Source organism: Scyliorhinus torazame, chromosome 5 (assembly GCF_047496885.1).
Source record: "Scyliorhinus torazame isolate Kashiwa2021f chromosome 5, sScyTor2.1, whole genome shotgun sequence".
NCBI lineage: Eukaryota > Metazoa > Chordata > Chondrichthyes > Carcharhiniformes > Scyliorhinidae > Scyliorhinus > Scyliorhinus torazame.
In genome coordinates this window covers 300,518,806-300,539,042 of record NC_092711.1, presented here as the reverse complement: position 1 = coordinate 300,539,042, position 20,237 = coordinate 300,518,806, and the positions used below count along the sequence as shown (strand labels likewise).

Below are 20,237 nucleotides of genomic sequence, written 5' to 3'. Positions count from 1 at the left end.
GAGAGGTGTAGAGGAAGTGACAAATCTTAGAGTGAATGTGCACAGATCCATGAAGATGGCAGGAAAAGTTGTTAAAATGGTTAAGAAGGCATATGGAATCCTTTTATTTATTAGCTGAAACATAGAATGTAAGAGTAGGGAGATCATGCTGGAACTATATAAAACATGAGTACTGTGTGCAGTTCTGGAATCTCTTAAAAAAATTATATAATTGCATTAGAGAGGGTACAGAGGAGATTTACGAGGATGTTGTCAGGACTGGAAAATTGCAGCTATGAGGAAATATTGGATAGACTGGGGTTGTTCTCCTTGGAAAAGAGTAGGCTGAGGACATATTTGATTGTGATGTGCAAAATTGCAAGGGGTCTGGATAGAGTGGATGGGAGAGGCCTATTTATTTTAGTGGAAAGGTCAGTAACTAGAGGGCATAGACTTAAGCTGATTGGTAGAAAAATTAGAGGGGAGATGAGAAAAAACATTTTCCACCCAGAGGATTGTGGTGGTCTGGAACTCACTGGTTGAAAGGATAGTAGGGTCAGAAACCATCAATTCATTTAAAAGCTGTATGGTGATATCACTATCACAACCGTGGGTATGTCCTGCCCCACTGGCACAACAATCCCAGCAGATATGGTGAGACATTGGTAGACTGTCGAGAGGCAGTTGCCCTGAGAGTCCTCAACATGGACTCTGGACCCCATGAATTCTCATGGCTTCAGGTTAAACATGGGCAAGGAAACCGCCTGCTGATTATCACGTACTGCAAACCATCAGCTGATGAATCTGTGCTCCTCCATGTTGAACATCACTTGGAGGAAGCACTGAGGGTCGTAAGGGCAAGAATATATTCTGGGTGGGGCACTTCAATGTTCATCATCAAGAGTGGCTTGATAGTACCACCACAGATCAGGCTGGCTGGGTCCTAAAGGACATATTTCTAGACTGGGACTGAGGCAGATGGTGAGAGAACCAACAAGAGGGGAAAACACACTTGTCCTCATCCTCACTAACCTGCCTGCTGCAGATGCATTGGTCCATGACTGTATCAGTAAAGTGACCACCGCACTGTCCTTGTGGAGACAAAGTCCCGTCTTCACATTGAGGATACCCTCCATCGTGTTGTGCGGAGAGATCTAGCAACTCAAGACTGGTAATCCATGAAGCACTGCATGCTATCAGCAGCAGCAGAATTGTACTCAATCACAATCTGCAGCCTCATGGCCTGGCATATCCCTCACCGTTCAATGAAGAGTGCAGGAGAGCATGCCAGGAGCAACACCAGGCATACCTAAAAATGAGGTAAAGCTGCAACATAGGACTACTTGTGTGCCAAACAGCGTAAGGAGCAAGTAATAGTCAGGGCTAAGCGATTACCCAACAAATGCATCAGATCTAAGCTCTGCAGTTCTGCCACATCCAGTCGTGAATGGCCAATTAAACAACTCACTGGAAGAGGAAGCTCCACAGATATCCCCTTCCTCAATGATGGAGGAGCCCAGCACATCTGCACAAAAGACAAGGCTGAAATATTTGCAACAATCTTCAGCCAGAAATGCTGAGTGTATGGTCATCTTGGACTCCTCCAGAGGACCCCAGCATCACAGATGTCAGTCTTCAGCCAATACGCTTCACTCCACGTGTTATCAAGAAATGACTGAAGGCACTGGATACTGCAAAGGCTATAGGCCCTGACAATATTCTGAGAACAGTACTAAAGACCTCTGCTCCAGAACTTGCTGTGTCTCTGGCCGAGTTGTTCTAGTACAGCTACAACACTGGCATCTACCCGGCAATGTGGAAAATTGCCCAGGTGTGTCCTGTACACAAAAAACAGGACAAATCCAACCCAGCCAATTACCGCCCATCAGTCTACTCTCCATATCAGCAAAGTGATGGAGTCATTAACAGTGCTTTCCAGCAGCACTTACTCAGCAATAACCTGCTCACGGACGCTCAGTTTAGGTTCCACCAGGGTACACGCAATTCCTGAACTCATCACAGCCTTGATTCAAACATGGACAAAAGAGCTGAAGGCCAGAAGTGAAGTGAGTGTGACTGCCCTTGACATCACGGCAGCATTTGACTGAGTATGGCATCAAGGAGTCCTATCAAAACTGGAGCCAATGGGAATCAAGAGGAAAACTCTCTGCTGGCTGGAGTCATACCTGGACAAAGAAAGATAGTTGTGGTGGTTGGAGGTCAATCATCTCAGCGCCAGGACATCACTGCAGGAGTTCTTCAGGGTAGTGTCCTAGGCCCAACTATCTTCAACTGCTTCATCAATGACCTCCCTTCCACCATAATGGCAAAAGTGAGGATGTTCGCAGATGATTGCACAATGTTCAGCAACTTCTCAGATAATGAAGCAGTCCATGTCCAAATGCAGCAAGACCTGGACAATATCGAGGCTTGGGCTGACAATTGGCAAGTTACACTCGTGCCACAGAAGTGCCAAGTAATCGCTATCTCCTCCAAGAGAGGATCCAACCATCACCACTCGACATTCAGTGGCATTAACATTGCTGAATCCGCCACAATCAACCTCCTGGGGGTTACCATTGATCAGAAACTGAACTGAACTAGCCACATTAGTACTATGGCTATCAGGGAATGTCATAGGCTAGGAATCCTACGGCGAGTAACTCACCACCTGACCCCCGCAAAGCCTGTACATCATCTACACGGCACAAGACAGGAGTGTAGTAGAATATTCTCCACTTGCCTGGATGAGTATAGCTCCAACACCATTCAAAAAGCTCGACATCATCCAGGACCAAGCAGCCCGCTTGATTGCTGCTCCCGCCACAAACATTCAATCCCTCCACCGCGGACGAACAGTGGCAACTGTGTGTACCAACTACAAGATGCACTGCAGTAACTCGCCAATGTTTCTTAGGCAGCACCTTCCAAACCCACGACCACTACAATCTAGTGCACCCTGAGCCTATTTAGCTAGCCCCAGTGTGGAATAGGGTTTTTAAAAGTCACAGGGCTTATAGAGCCACATTCCTGCAGTTGATGGATTTCTGACCGATTGGAATCCTTCCAGCCTGGCAAAGTGACTTGCCACTCCTGCTCTTCTCTGGTAAGAGAGGAAATTATAAAGTTCCCTCCTGGCATACAGGACCTCCATTATCTCCCTAATACAGCAATGCCAACAGGGGCATGTTGGCTATGTTGCCTGCTCCCAATTGAGGTTGAGTGTGATCTTGACAGCCACTGGCAACACTGTCCTTGTCCTGCTATGTGGCTGTGGGTCCTGTTGAAGGCGATGGCAGAATTTAGTCATCACCTCCTTTGTAAATTGTAGGCAACTCACATATTGCTTCTGGCTGAAACAGAGGTAACATCAATGCTCCTTGAATATCCATGGTGGTTAAAGTCTTCTGTTGAGAGCATTTTCTCCTTTCCTTCTGGACACACTTTCCCCTCTCCAGACTGTGCTCTATGACTTTGTTATGTTGCAACCTCAGAAGGGCTGCAAGTATATTCCTCATAAATCTAGCAGGCTTTCTGTTAACAGAGCAGAAAATCTTCTGACTTTTCCTCTCAGGGTGCAGCAACATTTTCAAAACCAGCAAGTCACCGAAAATCCTCTAAGAACGAGCCACAGCACTTCCACAAAATTTGCAAGTGCAAAGTTAACTCAAAAGCAGCTCATCTGCAAGTTGAATGGCTGGCACTTTAAATAACACTAGTGAGGGTTCCCTCACTTTAGTTGGATGTATGTGTTTCAAATTGACAGCATAGGCATGAAATAAGCTCATGAGGCTTACTGTCACAATCTGCCCACTCTACATGCTTCCAATGCTCATTCTGTGTTGGCCATTTCAAGAATTCCAGCTGCCATTATCGCTCTTCGGGACTTCTGTGGTGTCAGCAGTAGTAACTCTACCAAGCCCAATTTTACAGCCTACATGTCTCAATATGATAACTCCTCATCCTTCTAAACCCCAGAGACTACAGCCCAATCTACTTGATCTCTCCTCATAGCAATCAGTCCATTGAACCTTGGTTGCACCCCCTGTAAGGCAAGTATGTCCTTTCTCAGATGCAGAGGCCAAGAGCAAGACTTTTTGAATGGTGTGATTTTCCACCTTGCCACCTGGACAGTCAGCAGGAAACACATTAATGGCCAAATACTACTCTCTTATTCTCCAGTCATATCTCCACCACCCCTCACTACTTAACACACACCTTCCCCATAGTTACTGCACCATACTTTACAACACCTCTTCTTCAGACTCAAGACTCACACCTGTTACTTCCCTACACCTTATATTTTCCACACTGCATATTGTATCATGATGGGTGCATTCTTTGAATACCTTACAAGATTGTCACTCGTGAACTCCTTCCTCCCTTGCTGGAGAAGATCATACAGAATTTCAGACAGCACACTGCTGGCAGAAGAAGCCAAACCAACCTGCACAAAACCTCCCCCTTTGAATAAAGTGTACATGTGCTGGAGTGGATTTGGCTGTGGTGACTGGCAATGATTCAGGTGTGGATGCACAAGATTTATTTACACTGTATCCACTTTTTCTTTTAATACTTCTCACTCACTTTACACAAGCTACATGACAAATTGCAGTTGTTTCCACCAGCCACTTCTTCCTCTTCCCTCCCTTTGCACTAAAATCAAATCCACATTTTTCGCTTTCGTTGCAGGTGTAAAAAACGTGGGAGCCACTTTCTCAATTGAGAAAGAAGTGTCCATATTTTTAGCCCATTAAATATTTCAACAATGTGGTGATATTCTGCAGACTAAATTAATTCAGAATGTACAGTGAATCTACATAACTTCCACTTTGCCATTTACTACAATTAAGCAAATTGTTACTCCTGGGTTAATAACCTCTGCAGTGACAAAACATCCAGAATATTAAGCTCTACTTATTGAATTATTGAAAGGATAGTTACTAATTTCTAGATCCGAATTACAACACGGACATGATTTTCAAGTGACTTCATTCATTCGGTGGGTTATAGAAAATATAGCACAGAACAGGCCCTTCGGCCCACGATGTTGTGCTGAACTTTTGTCCTAGATTAAGAACAAATTAATCTACACCCCATCATTCTACTGTAATCCATGTCCCTATCCAATAGCCGCTTGAAGGTCCCTAATGTTTCCGACTCAACTACTTCCACAGGCAGTGCATTCCATGCCCCTACTACTCTCTGGGTAATGAATCTACCTCTGACATCCCCCCTATATCTTCCACCATTCATCTTAAGTTTATGTCCCCTTATAATGGTTTGTTCCACCCGGGGAAAAAGTCTCTTACTGTCTACTCTATCTATTCCCCCGATCATCTTATAAACCTCTATTAAGTATCCCCTCATCCTTCTCCGTTCTAATGAGAAAAGGCCGAGCACCCTCAACCTTTCCTCATAACACCTACTCGCCATTCCTGACTACATCCTGGTAAATCTTCTTTGCACCTTACCCAAAGCTTCCACATCCAAAGAATTCATACCTAGCCCACAAACTACACCAAAGACCTAAACCATTTCCACAGTCGAGGTTCCATAACAGAATATTTTTTTGGGGGGAGTTACCTGAATATTTGGATGGATGATTGACAATCAGTGATACCTAATGGCCACATATGTGCTGCCCAGCCTCAATTATGGGTGACAGCTGGGGCGAAAATAAAGTAAGATTGATCTCGGGTAGGAAGTCGGGGATGGGTGGAGAGGGGTGACGACACCTCCATCACAAGTCCCCCTTCTGACTAGGGGTACCTCCCCTCAAGGCCCAGTGACCTTTGGACATCTTTCCCATCCCCAGTGTATCCCCCGAGACCCCGATTGCACCCCTCCCCTTGCAATACCCGAGACATTCCCTGTCCTGGAACCCCTATCATTCACCTGTTCTCTGGGTCCTGGGGAATTGTGCCAGGCAGTTCCCTGCAGTGTCTTTTCCAGCCACTTCAGCTCTGCACTTAAAAAGACTGCAGAGCAGCTCACCAATCTGATTGACCGGCAGCTCGCCAATGTGTGACTTCCTCCCAAACGAGGGGCGCAAGTCCCGCCTTATGTCAATTAATGCTCATTACAGCATAATGTGGTTTTGGGACTGCTGGAGTTGGCGGAGACGTGTTCCCCACTGACCCTTCAGAAAGCGGTGGCCAAGCCCGCCATTGTGAAATTTCAGGCCAGAGTTGAGGGGACATTGCTAGCGCAAAGAATATATATCATATTCCGTATCTAACATGTGTTGTTAAGTATGCCATTGTTCATATGTGATGTCTCATCTTGATAGACACGAATAATAAGGATCAAAATAGTCGTTTGGTAGTACAGAACTTGAGTATTGCTGACAAAAAGGGGCTGGTTTAGCACACTGGGCTAAATCGCTGGCTTTTAAAGCAGACCAAGGCAGGCCTGCAGCACGGTTCAATTCCTGTACCAGCCTCCCCGAACAGGTGCCGGAATGTGGCGACTAGGGGCTTTTCACAGTAACTTCATTGAAGCCTACTCGTGACAATAAGCGATTTTCATTTCATTTTCAAATAGACATGTTGAGGACTTCCACTCATCAGGGTGTGCTTGGTAGTTAACGGTCAGTCATCAGTTAACTGATACATTCTCCTTAACAATGCCTCTACCAATTAGTGTCCAATTTCCAAATGATCAACACTCTCTTCTCACGAAGCATAAATTGTTGCTTCCTTTACATTTCTGCAAATATCCTGATAGGTGCAACTCGAAACACTTTGGCATGTCTCTTTTTTCTCAGCAATACTCAAGTACCAAAATCTTCCACAGGAGTGTTTTATTTTTAAAATTTTGAGCTATCGGGGGCGGAATTCTCCGGAAACGGCGCGATGTCCGCCGACTGGCGCCCAAAACGGCGCAAATCAGACGGGATTGCGTCGCCCCAAAGGTGTGGAATGCTCCGCATCTTTGGGGGCCGAGCCCCAACATTGAGGGGCTAGGTCGGCGCCAGACGAATTTCCGCCCCGCCAGCTGGCGGAAAAGGCCTTTGGTGCCCCGCCAGCTGGCACGGAAATGACATCTCCGGGCGGCGCATGCGCGGGAGCGTCAGCGGCCGCTGACAGCATTCCTGCGCATGCGCAGTGGAGGGAGTCTCTTCTGCCTCTGCCATGGTGGAGACCGTGGCGAAGGCAGAAAGGAAAGAGTCCCCCCACGGCACAGGCCCGCCCGCGGATCGGTGGGCCCCGATCGCAGGCCAGGCCATATATCTGGTGCCGGAGACTTCGGCAACCGGCGGGGGCGGGATTCACGCCAGCCCCAGGCGATTCTCCGACCCGGCGGGGGGTTGGAGAATTTTGCCCCTTATTTATATCCAATACTTCAAAGGGCCGAACCTTTGCTACTGAGACAGAGAATTTCCTGATTCAGCAGTCATGTCTTAGTTTAAAGTGTCTCTTTAAGTGCTATTTGTACTCTGGGACGGCTGGGCTGGATAGAATTGGACCACTGTCCCAGAGTAAAATTGGAGGCACCATCTGGGATGGCTGACTGTCGAGGCAAACTGGTTAAAAGTCCTGCCTCGCCTCTCCACAGTTTGTCCCAGTTGTTTGGTTAAACTTTAGGCCCTCTAGTCCTCACAATTCATCGGCCACAGCCCCTACCCACCCCCCCATAGCCACCACTATGCCTCATTCTAACTCAATAGCAACTCATGTCTTCCACCACCCTTCATACTATCCATTTCAACTCATGGCCATTCCAGTGCACATTATGTGCAGAAACAATGAGCCCCATAGTAACAATGGCATGTGTGAAAAATGAGAAAAAATTACCCAATTAATAATTTTAAAACAATCTGGTATTCCTACAACGCTATAAATGTGTCAATCAAACAGATGATTAAATTATCAATAACACAAGTTTAAGCACCACACCTCTGTGCAATAAACATTGAGACACTGACAAAACATTTAAATTGCAGAAAAATAACTGATTATAACCTCATGGAGATGTCAATCAAATAAAATCAATACTTCTCTGCAATTGTATAAACATACTCAGAATAATTCTTTTATAAGAGAGTCTGTATGCTCAGACGTGAATGAGCATTCATTAGGAGGATCTTAATTAGGCTCAACAATCTCATGTAGTTTAACCTCAGTCAGGCTACTGTCAGTTTGCCTCCAGTAGCCTGGACAATAATTCTCAATACCCAATCCTTTTACTTATATCATGACTGTAGCATTGTGCCTTGAATGCCATGATCAGTACACTGGAAACATTGAGGCTTATTGGATTAATTTTGCTTCTAGGCCTTATTTTGGTTCTGTGCAGCAGTCGTGGCCCTTGATTGTTTCATATCCCTCTTCACATGGTTCTGTAACGGTTAGATGGCAATTAAAACCAATTGCACTGCAGCACCAATACTTAATGGATTCTTTCCTGAATGTGCATCATTAGTAAAGGCGCTAAATTTATTCGTTGTGCATTAGACCCTGGAGTTCAGAATTCAGCTGAGCCATACTCTGAAGTAGTGTCACACAGACTCAAAACGTTAACTATTTCTCTTCACAGTTGATGCCAGACCTGGTGAGTCTTTGCAGAATGCTCTATTTTTATTTGAGCCATGCTCTTCATGGTCTCAGCAGGAAATTAATATGGTGCCCTTCAATTGACCCCAAATTGTTGTGCTAAATTCCTACCTCAAGCCCTGAGACTCTTTCCCTATTGATCTTTTCCAGCTCGTTTTTCCAACTGCACCCTTCATTGATGATTATCAAAATGATGCTCTTAACTTTTATAAGTGAGACCGGCTTTCAACCTCCCCCTATCACCCACTAGGTTCTTCTGATCCTTCTTCAGTCACTGCTTCCTAATTCCCATTCCTCCTGCAACTATCTAGCCACTTGCCATTACACTTAACCCTATCATTGCTCATGTCAGTACTCCTGTTCTCACGCCGACCTTTTCAATTTTGAATTTTGAGGTACCCATGCTGTGTGTTTACCTGACCCCCTCCCCTTCTCGAGGCAACATGCATGCTTAATTTTTGGGAACCCTCATGAGAGCATCCAATACCTACTCCTGATCCAATGCTGGCATACAGGATCCAGAATGTTACAGTGAATGTTACTGTGTCCTCTATCTCCCGACACCAGGGGCGTCATTCTCCGCCCCCCCCGCCGGGTCGGAGAATGGCCGTTGGCCGCCGTGAATCCCGCCCCCGCCGAAGTCTCCGAAGGGAGAAAGGTCGGCGGGGCGTTAATGGCGCCGCTGCCGCGGAGAATGTCACGGGTCTGCGCAAGGCAGCCGATTTTCGGCCTGCCGATATTCTCCCTTCCGGATGGGCCGAAGTCCCGTCGACGTGATGACCGTTCACGTCGACGTCAATCAAACCTCCTTTTCATCGGCGTGACCCGGTGCTCCAGGCTCACGCCGACCAGCGAGGAGGTGAGTGACGGCCTGGGGGGTTGGCTCTGGGCAGGAAATGGCGTGGCCGCAGACTGATTGCGTGAGGAGAGGTGTGTCTCGGCTTGTGTGTGTGTGCGGCGGGGGGGGGGGGGATGGTTAGAGTAGGCTGGGCTCCGGGGGAGTGCCGGGAGGGGGTCCGTGCCGGGGTGGAGGTTGTGGAGGGGGTCCGTGCCGGGGTGGAGGTTGGGGGGGGGTCCGTGCTGGGGTGGGGGTTGGGGGTTGGGGAGGGGGTCCGTGCCGGGGTGGAGGTTGGGGAGGGGGTCCGTGTCGGGGTGGAGGTTGGGGGGGGGGTCCGTGCTGGGGTGGAGGTTGGGGAGGGGGTCCGTGCCGGGGTGGAGGTTGGGGGTCCGTGCTGGGGTGGAGGTTGGGGAGGGGGTCCGTGCCGGGGTGGAGGTTGGGGAGGGGGTCCGTGCCGGGGTGGAGGTTGGGGGGGGGGGTCCGTGCTGGGGTGGAGGTTGGGGGTTGGGGAGGGGGTCCGTGCCGGGGTGGAGGTTGGGGGGGGGTCCGTGCCGGAGTGGAGGTTGGGGGGGGGTCCGTGCTGGGGTGGAGGTTGGGGGTTGATGAGGGGGTCCGTGCCGGGGTGGAGGTTGGGGGGGGGTCCGTGCTGGGGTGGAGGTTGGGGAGGGGGTCCGTGCCGGGGTGGAGGTTGGGGGGGGGTCCGTGCTGGGGTGGAGGTTGGGGGTTGGGGAGGGGGTCCGTGCCGGGGTGGAGGTTGGGGGGGGGGAGATCCGTGCTGGGGTGGAGGTTGGGGAGGGGGTCCGTGCCGGGGTGGAGGTTGGGGGGGGGTCCGTGCTGGGGTGGAGGTTGGGGAGGGGGTCCGTGCCGGGGTGGAGGTTGGAGGGGGGTCCGTGCTGGGGTGGAGGTTGGGGGTTGGGGAGGGGGTCCGTGCCGGGGTGGAGGTTGGGGGTGGGGTCCATGCTGGGGTGGAGGTTGGGGGTTGGGGAGGGGGTCCGTGCCGGGGTGGGTGATGGGAGGGCAAATGAGTTGGTCCACCTGGCCAGGTGCCAGCCTCCAACAGTTGGACCCATGCGGTCCATGCCACCTGGCTGGGGGGAGGAGGGGATATGGCCAATGATGACATGTCGTCGTTCCCCTCCCCCCCACCAGGCCGTCATGTTTTCAGACCATCCAGCGATGTTGGCCGCCGTGGTGGCAGCCGCTCATGTCTATGTTGCCCTGGATGAGGAGGAGGAGGAGGAGGAGCGTGCCAGAGAGGCGGCGCAGGCTGCCGCAGAGGGGCAGGCGGCAGCCGCCCAGGCTGGAGGGACACCTGACCGACAGGACGAGGAGGGGGAGGAGGACGTCGTGGCCCCACGGCAACGGAGGCACCCGAGGGCGCCCCGTGTGTACCGGCCCCGGCAGTCATACCAGGACCTCACGGACCGGGAATGCAGGAGGAGACTCCGGATGAGCCGGGAAACCGTGGCACACATCTGCCACCTGCTGGCACACCTGTCACCGCGTGGCACTGGCGGGGGACACCCTCTCCCCGTGTCCGTCAAGGTTACGGTGGCCCTGAACTTTTATGCAACGGGGTCATTCCAGGCACCGAGTGGGGACCTGTCCGGCATATCGCAGACATCGGTGCATCGGTGCATCCGGGCAGTGACAGATGCCCTTTATGCCATGGCGCACCGCTACATCCGCTTCCCCGTGGACCGGGCCAGCCAAGATGCCCGGGCCGTGGGCTTCTCTGCCGTTGCCGGGTTCCCCATGGTCCAGGGCGCGATCGATGGGATGCACGTCGCCGTGCGGCCACCTGCAGAGAACAGGGCCGTGTTCACTAATAGGAAGGGGACCTATTCAATGAACGTACAGGTGGTCTGCGACCACCGCATGATGATCCTGCACGTCTGCGCCCGTCACCCAGGCAGTGTACACGACTCATTCGTGTTGTCGCGGTCATCCATCCCCGGCATGTACAAGGGACGCCATCCCCGGCTGAGGGGCTGGTTGCTGGGCGACAGGGGCTACCCATTGCGATCGTGGCTGATGACGCCTATACGGAGGCCACGCAATGAGGCGGAGAACCGCTACAATGATGCCCATGTAGCGACAAGGGGAGTGATCGAGAGGTGCTTTGGCGTGCTGAAGATGCGTTTCAGGTGCCTGGACCTCTCTGGGGGCGCCCTCCAGTATCGGTCAGATAGGGTCGGCCGCATCATTGTGGTGTGCTGCGTCCTGCACAACATAGCCCAGCAGAGGGGCGATGTGCCGCAGGCAGAGGAGGGCGGAGTGGAGGAGCAGCAGGAAGAGGCCCAGTCCTCCCCAGATGAGGGGGATGGGGGCAATGGTCAGGGCAGACGGGGTAGACACAGGCGGGTGGCTGTCCACCGTTACCGGCTGGCCCAGCGGGCACGGGACAGACTGATAGACGCCCGCTTCACTGACTAGATGGGCGTGGGAATCGGGTAGTATGGCCACAGACCGCACACCATGACAACAGCCGACCACCCACACCCCCCACCCATCCAGCACCCTCACCCCCCCTCCCCAACCCCACACACCCCACCCGCATGCACACCACCCCCCCACCCCCAATTGCCGATCCACCGGCGGCACAACGGGCCGGGCTCACCCAGTTGCGGGTGGACGCGTGTCTATCGCAGGCCATGGAGGATGATGACAACCCGCCTCCGATGAGCTCCTGGCTCTACATCGTTGGACTATGTCTGACCCATGGCCACAGTACCACCATCCACCCGGACCATCCCTGCATGCGGCTGTGACACTGCAGCGCACGGTCCCGTCCTCTGCCCGGGGGATGTTGATGGCGGCCCAGGGGGAAGGGGGCAGACTCACCTGGGGCTGAGGTAAGACCACCCGTCACACACACACTTGCGCTCAACGTACATGACACGCCCGCACACTTTGGACAGAGCACAAAGGCAGCTTCGGTAGGTGTAACATTGACTTTAATAACCAAAGGAGTTCATGCACGTGCCCTAGCCCCTAAAACCCATCTGTGCCCTGCACCCGTGCCAACTTACTCAGTGTCTAATTGTTTGGCCTTACGGGCCCTTTGACTACGTCTACGTGGTTCCCCAGACGGTACAGCAGAACTGGAGGTGGACTCCTGTGATTCCTGCCCTCTGACACCGGATCCCTTTGGCGGCCGTTTCCTGAGGCGTCCTGGCCTAGATGGGCCAGGCTGCGGCCCGGGCGACTGGGATGGCGAGCTGCCAGCCTGTCCTGCCCGTTGCCCACCCGATGCACCTGGGACGGAAGGGGGGGAGTCCGAGGTGTCGCGGTGTACCGGGACCTCCCCTACAGAGGGAGCCGGGACGGACCACACCACCTCCTCCTCCCTCGGGGTGCCCGATGGCCCCCAGGCCTCTACATGGGTGGGGGATGCGAACGGACTGGCCATCCGACGCGCCCCCGACATCTGGCGCTGCCAGTCCTGGAGGCCCGTGCTTGTATCGACAGGGGTCTGCAGGTTTGCAGCCATGGAGCCCAGGGGGTTGTCGAACCCTGTCTGCGACAGTGCGACGCCAGCTCGCACATGGCCACTGGCGCCGATGCCCTCAGCGATGGCCTGCTGAGACTGGGCCATGGCCTGCAGAGACTGGGCCATGGCCTGCAGAGACTGGGCTATGGCCTGCTGAGACTGGGCCATGGCCTGCTGAGACTGGGCCATGGCCTGCTGAGACTGGGCTATGGCGTTGAGCGCCTCTGCCATCTGGCGCTGGCACTGGCTCATGGCCTCCTGTGAGAGGGCAGCCATTTCCTGGGCCACAGACGCAGCCTGCACGGAAGGCCCCAGGCCTCGCAAACCGTTCCCCATGTCTGACACCGTCGCACCCATTGCCTCCACCGCGGACGCCACCTGTGCGGTGTCAGCCTGGGTGGCACGCATGACCGGGACCACTCCCAGCTCCTGGACGCGGGTGGACTCCTCCACCTGCGACCGCAGCCGCCGCAAGCCACCCGTCACCCTATTCGCTCGTCTCCGTGTCGGTGGTTGCATCGGATCTATGTGTGGGTGTGGTAACTGCAGGAACCCGGGATCCATCTGGGCGGCAGATGTTCGCTTGGCCTGGGCTGCCCTCCGACCGCCCGGTCCCTCTGCTGCTCCTACCTCCACCTGCTGTACCGGGACGGCTGTGTTGTGCGCACCAGTGAGTGTACCAGACGCCTCATCACTAAAGTGCCCAACCGTGGTGAGTGTTTCTGCGATGGTGGAGGGTGTTGGTGACAGCAGTGGCGTTGTGTCGTGCTCTTCGTCCCACTCTGAGTCCATGGCACTTTGGGGTGGGGGTTCGTCTCCACCCATCCACTCTGAGTCACTGTCCGGTATTTTGTCTTCCCGGGTAGGGGTGTCCTGGGTAGTGGTGTCCCGGGTAGGGGTGTCCTGGATAGTGGTGTCCTGGGTAGTGGTGTCCTGGCTCGGATGTGACGGGGGCCTGTGGCTGCCCCCCTCATCGCTGGGTGGTCGCTCCCGCACGTGACGGGGGTGTCGTCTCCCTGTTGCTCCAGGTCTCTCCGTCTCCCGTGGTGTGCGAGGGGCATCCTGCGGGCGTCGCATGCTGGAGGGTGCGGGTCTCTCCGTCTCCCGTGGTCTCCGAGGGGCATCCTGCGGGCGTCGCATGCTGGAGGGTGCAGGTCTCTCCGTCTCCCGTGGTCTCCGAGGGGCATCCTGCGGGCGTCGCATGCTGGAGGGTGCGGGTCTCTCCGTCTCCTGTGGTCTCCGAGGGGCATCCTGCGGGCGGTCTGCATCTGCGGGGATGGGTGCCTGGACGTTTGGTCCTGCGATACACAATGAAGCATGCATGGTTAGACATCAGGCAGTGATCAGGTGATACGGGGGAGGGGGATATAGGGGAGGGGGGATATGGGGACGGGCTGTTGGTGGCTCACTTGCTCGTGGGGCCCCGACCTCTGCATCAGCAACCTCCCGGTCCTCAGGTCCGCCAGCCAGTTCCAGGGCCCTTTCCTCGTGTACGGTCAGTGGCCTCTCTACAGCGGGCCCTCCTCCAGTCCTCACATGCTCCCTATTGTTGTGTGCGCGCTTCTCCTGTGGGGGGGTGGGGGGGGGGGTGGTGGCAGGGGTAAAAGGCAACAGTGTTAGGCAGGTATATGAATGCACGCCATCGGTTGCGCGTGCATTGCAGAGGTTAAGGTTAGGGCTGGATTCACTTGGGGATATGGGGGATAGGGGAGAGGGGGGGATATGGGGGAGGGGGGATATGGGGGAGGGGGGATATGGGGGAGGGGGCATATGGGGGAGGGGGGGATATGGGGAGGGGGGATATGGGGAGGGGGGGATATGGGGGAGGGGGATATGGGGGAGGGGGGATATGGGGGAGGGGGGATATGGGGGAATATGGGGGAGGGGGGATATGGGGGAATATGGGGGAGGGGGGATATGGGGGAGGGGGGGATATGGGGGAGGGGGGATATGGGGGAGGGGGGATATGGGGAGGGGGGATATGGGGAGGGGGGTATGGGGGAGGGGGGATATGGGGGAGGGGGGATATGGGGGAGGGGGGATATGGGGGAGGGGGGATATGGGGGATATGGGGAGGGGGGGATATGGGGGAGGCTCACCCTGCCTGCTCTGACGAGGTCGTTCACCTTCTTGTGGCACTGGGTGCCTGTCCGTGGTGTTAGGGCCACAGCGGTGACGGCCTCTGCCACCTCCCTCCACAGACGCCGGCTGTGGCGTGGGGCAACTCTGCGGCCGTGCCCGGGATACAGGGCGTCCCTCCTCTGCTCCACCGCGTCCAGGAGCGCCTCCACATCGCGTGACTCGAACCTCGGGGCTGAGCGACGGCCAGCCATCAAGTCGGGTGTTGCGGTCGGGTGGGGGGGAGCTGCGCGGCCTTATGAGCCGTCACGCCGTGCAGCGCGTATGATGCTGCACGGCGTGAACCACTGCGCAAGCGCGGATCCCGTTACGTCGCTGCTAGCCCATTTCGGGCCGCAGACTATCGGCCCATTTTTATGACGTGACGCAAGTGGGATTTGCGCCGTTTTTTGCGCCGATCGGCGGAGTTTCCGCCGATAACGGAGAATTTCGCCCCAGAACTTGAACTTCCAGGATCAAGTGCCTAGGTGACTCACCATGTCTTACATACCATTCTGTGCACAATTGCTAAGAATTGAGGAAAATTAAGATTAAAAAATGAAATTGAGATATATGACTCTATGACTGATGAGTGGAGCTGTCTGAAGGGGTGTTTTGATATGCAAATTAGCATATCAGTGGGGACAAACAAGTGGTTACCTTTCTGACTAGGGGGAAAACAATTGTGGGTAGAAGAGGTGAGTTCAAAGTAGATAGATAAGAAAATTGGCACTTATATGCTAAAAGCTGGGTCCACAGGGTTGGTAACATCAAAGGGAAAGAATGTTATATTCATAGCACAATAACTGGAGAAAGGCGCACAGTAGAAACAGCTACCGTCATAGCCACATCCAGCTGCAGAAAGCAGGTTCTCCCGAAAATAAGTTATTGCTAAAAGGCTGCTGTTTAAATTTCAAAACTCGAACAGAGAAGATTATTCCTTCGCTGAAACTGAAGATTGCTTTCCCAATAACCTATGCGTTGGAATAATCTGCTGGATTTAGTTTATAAGAGTTATATATTGTTGGATGTTGTTTGGGAAAGAGGGATACTTCTCAGAGTGTAGGAAAGATAGTAGTTGGGAACAAGGGGTACCTTTATGAGATGTTGTATGTACAGCCATTAGCATAATTAAGTGTACTGTTGCAGTGTATTATAGTTCTTCTTATTGTGTACTTTTCTTTTAATAAATATTCTTTATTAATTGATCACAAAACGACTGGACTATTCCTCCCTGGTTTGCATATCTTTTCGCACATTATAACAAATTGAAAATATACACCACTAAGACCCGGTGTTCCAAGTTATTATTCTGGATGCGTCACATTTCATCAGCGGGGTTCTTATCACGACTATCACTGCCCAAAGAAGACTACCCCTGCCCAAGACCTATGTGCAATGCAGAACCCTCTAACATGGCATGTACAGCCGCAGAACAGTCCTTGAAATATGCCCCCAACAGCATGGCCTCAGTTCCGAGACAGTCTTGCATTCTTCCACTTAACTTTTGTCCCCGGACAGTCTTTCACACTTCCACTCTATTCCTTGACCATCCCCTTAGCTTGCGATCAACAGTCAGGGAACAAAATTCCAAACTAATTTTCTGCCGACAGGAAACTGACTTTTTCATTCATGGCAAATTAAGCCACAATTCCGACTGCTGGTGAGTGTGGAAAATTCCATCCATATTGTTCCTTCTAGATTAAAAATTGGCACAGAATAGTGGAGAATTTGTGGTGCACCTGTTATATTCTCACTCTGGCTCTATTGGTCTGGATAACTTGGGCTTTCCTATTTGGCCTTTATAATCCAAAACTTGCACTTCCTTGTTCTATTGCTTTCAAAAATGTTTTTATTCTTTGAATTCCTCTCTCTTCCTTCTCCTTTGACCTCGGCCTAAAACAAATCATGGTTTTCCAGACCTCCTTTTGTGAAGGAAGAATGAACAATCTGCATTGCTTTCACAAAGGTTTTGAAAGTTGGTTGTAGAATAATAAAGATTATAGCCTTGCTATAGAACTCCAACCTGCCATGTTGGTTTCCATGAAATGGAGGAAAAATAACTTGTGGAAATCAAAGCATAACTCACAATAAGAAAAATGCATAAGCTAATATTGGGGAGTAAACTTTCACCTCAAACATTGCCATCAATTACAGTTCAGATACAGCTATTTTTTCTGCAGTTTAGTAGCCCATACTTACTGATGCTAAAGAGTAGCAACACTTTCATGCATAGGAACTCATCTTGAGAGAGTTGAAGCCACTGAAACTCCTGGGACAGTCGCTGCATTTCCACACAGAGATTATACATCGTTGATTTTTGCATCCGTTGCCTGTAAATGCATGAAAAAAAACATGAACAACAGTTGGTGGCAAAGACTGCAGCACAATTTCTATGCTTCCTCCCTAATCAGTACAAAAATGTAATAGTAACCAATTTTTTTGTCACTTAAAATGTTCAATATCAGAACTAAGTCTACTTATTCATTATACACCATGCACTGATAAAAATGGTTATCTAGCATTAAAATGCATAATTTAGGTATTTTCGTTGAAATGGTTCAGTAACCTTTGCAAAGAGAAGTTTTTTGTCTGGAAGATTTTTAGGTTACCTACTTTACAGGGCATTCATCAGTCTTTTATAGTGAAAGGATGTTGCTTATCTGCTCTCTCGAATCAATGCTAACTATAAAGTTCTGTACACCTGGGTGCTATCAGCCCTTTCCCCAAGAAAGCCAAATTTCACCCAGAATGTATTAAATTGCTGTAATGAACTAGAATGAATATGTATCTTAATACCAACATGCATTGCTGAATCATTTGCAAAGGGATATAACTGGTTGAACGATAGTTTTCAAAAAGTGCTTCCCTTTAAAGAACCAAAGTGCCCCATACCGGAGGTAACCTAACTTAATCATTGCATCTTTTCTTCATTGCCAGGATTTACTGAGCAATACTGCCTCATGAACATGGTACTTTAAAGTGAGATAAGACATGCACTCAGGATAAATTAACTAAAAATCCATGTTATCTGAAAGACTGAAAAGAAAGTCAGTAAATCAGGACTGATCAAAGTTAATCGCTTTGCGTAGGTTATCCAAAAGCAGGCCTTGGAAATGTTCATGAAGATTTTGATAGTTCCTGGATCAAAGGAATAAGGGTGGAAATCTGAAATAAACACACAACACAAAATACAGAATAGGATTGGCATAGAAAAAAGAGGATTATTGTTATACATTTTATAAACTCTTTGTTATATTGTGCATAAATATTTTCATTGTAGACCTATTTGATAATCTTGTTGGTGACATTGGAACCACAGTTTAAATATCAATCTTGCACATGTGTGCACATCCTTTAAGTATCATTTTACTGTCTTATCTATTTTCAACATGATATTTACATGTTATCTATCTATAATGCTTTTCATGTTATACTAAAGTAAATGTTTTTTACCATCTGATGAATGTGAATTTTGATTTGTAACGTCACTGATCCCGTGTTGGCTTTCCAGGGACTCTTGTTCAGGTCCTTTTTTCCTGAGTCAGGAGCACTGCTCGATGAACTGGGAATGGACATTCTAAAATTCTCGAAGTGTTGAGTTAATTCTCTTGGCGAGAGTCTATTTTTATTTTATAAATAAATTAAATTATTTTGGCCTGATCCAATAAGGCTGATGCATAAGGGCTTTTTAGCAGCACCCAACCTATAAATAAAGTCATATTAAAATTACCACTTTATTTTAAATGTGTTGAGTTAATTATCTCCTGAAAGCTTTTGCTGCATTTTATAATAATAATTAAATAATTTTAAGTAGCTTTTGGCTGCTGCTTTAAGATTCCTAAATTCTGGTGGGGTTAAAGAGATGAAAGGATGTGGAGGGCGGGGGGAAAGTGGGAACAGGTTACTGTGTTGGATAATAAGCCATGGTTGTAATGAATGAGGGAGCAGGCTCGAAGAGTCGAATGGCCTCCTCCTGCTCCTATTTTCTATGTTTTTTTTATGTTTCAAAGGAAACCTACACTCACAGGAAGAGCACCACATTAAATTGTGGCTTGATGACTGTGATTTTCATTCATTGTATACTGTGCAGCAAGTGCAAGTATGGTTTCCTGTTTAAAGTGCAAAATCACGGAATTGGTCCTCACATCGCTGTTTTATGAAGTTGTATATTGATGAAATGCCATTTAACAAGTACAGTTCTCGACAACCAGGAGCCGAAGCCATATAACTCATAGTAATATATTACAAGCCTTGCATATAGAACTTACTTCCTGCAAATTTAACACATACTTCCTGTAATACTTGACTGTTATTGTTTCTCCATCATGGTATTTCCATCACATCCTTTTCATTACTTAAATATCCTGGGACTCCTTTATACTGCTTTGTAAGGAATGGGTTAATTCTGTTCACTGTAAAGATACCTGGCCAGGATGGCCAGGTATGTTTACTGGAACATAAAGCGCCAGATGTTCAAACACAGACGTTCACAAGCCATGCTATGCTTGTTTAATACTTCATTTATCCAATTATTTGCAACAATTTGCTGACTTTCCCAATTGCTTAGCTATTAGACTTGATTTACTTCACTGTATAAATATCAGGCCCTTTTGCTCGTTCGTTGGACTTCACCTTGGATTAGAGTCGCGACAGGTGCTAGGAGCCAAATCTCGAAGCCGCCGTCAACGCAGGGGTCCCCTACGAGCAGAAGGGCACGAGCAGAAGGGCATGAAATTCTTGTTTCATATTCTTAACTGTGTTATTTTTGCAATAGAGTAGACAAACGTCTGTCGTTGTTCTCTTTACTACATTGTGTCCGAATCATTAAGCACCTTTGGAATAATCCAAGACATATCAGGGCAACCAAAATACTCTTGAAATCTGCAAGCCTTCCTGACCAGTTCTTCAAATTCCAAAGATTTTCCTAATAGTCTAAGATCCCACAAATGAATACCTCTTTTTGACTGGCATCTAAGTGTGTCTTTGGAATCTCTAATTTAACAGAAGTGGGGAATATGAGGAATGTGCGTTTTGGCTTACTGCTGAACACCTGATTGCTGTCAGCAGTAAAGGGAGGCAAAATCCATAAGCCTGAACTTCCCAAGTTTTGAAACACTGCTTGTAACCTTCCAGGGGATCATTAAATTTGACGGTTACAAGACAATGGCTTTTTTTATATAAGAATCTTTGCAATTATAATTCTTTAACATTGTGATCCTTCGCATAAAAACTGTGCCTTGAAATTGTG

General features: G+C 50.1%; 1 protein-coding gene across 3 annotated transcripts in view; it reads right to left on the bottom strand.

The window, feature by feature from the left end:
* Window positions 1-20,237, bottom strand: part of ar (androgen receptor) — a 549,391-nt gene that overhangs the window by 41,493 nt on the left and 487,661 nt on the right. For all 3 annotated transcript variants that reach the window (XM_072505809.1, XM_072505807.1, XM_072505806.1), the window contains one exon: window positions 17,189-17,319. In XM_072505809.1, the coding sequence (XP_072361910.1) occupies window positions 17,213-17,319 (107 nt within the window). In that variant the 3' untranslated portion in view covers window positions 17,189-17,212. The remainder of the gene's footprint in view (window positions 1-17,188; window positions 17,320-20,237) is intronic.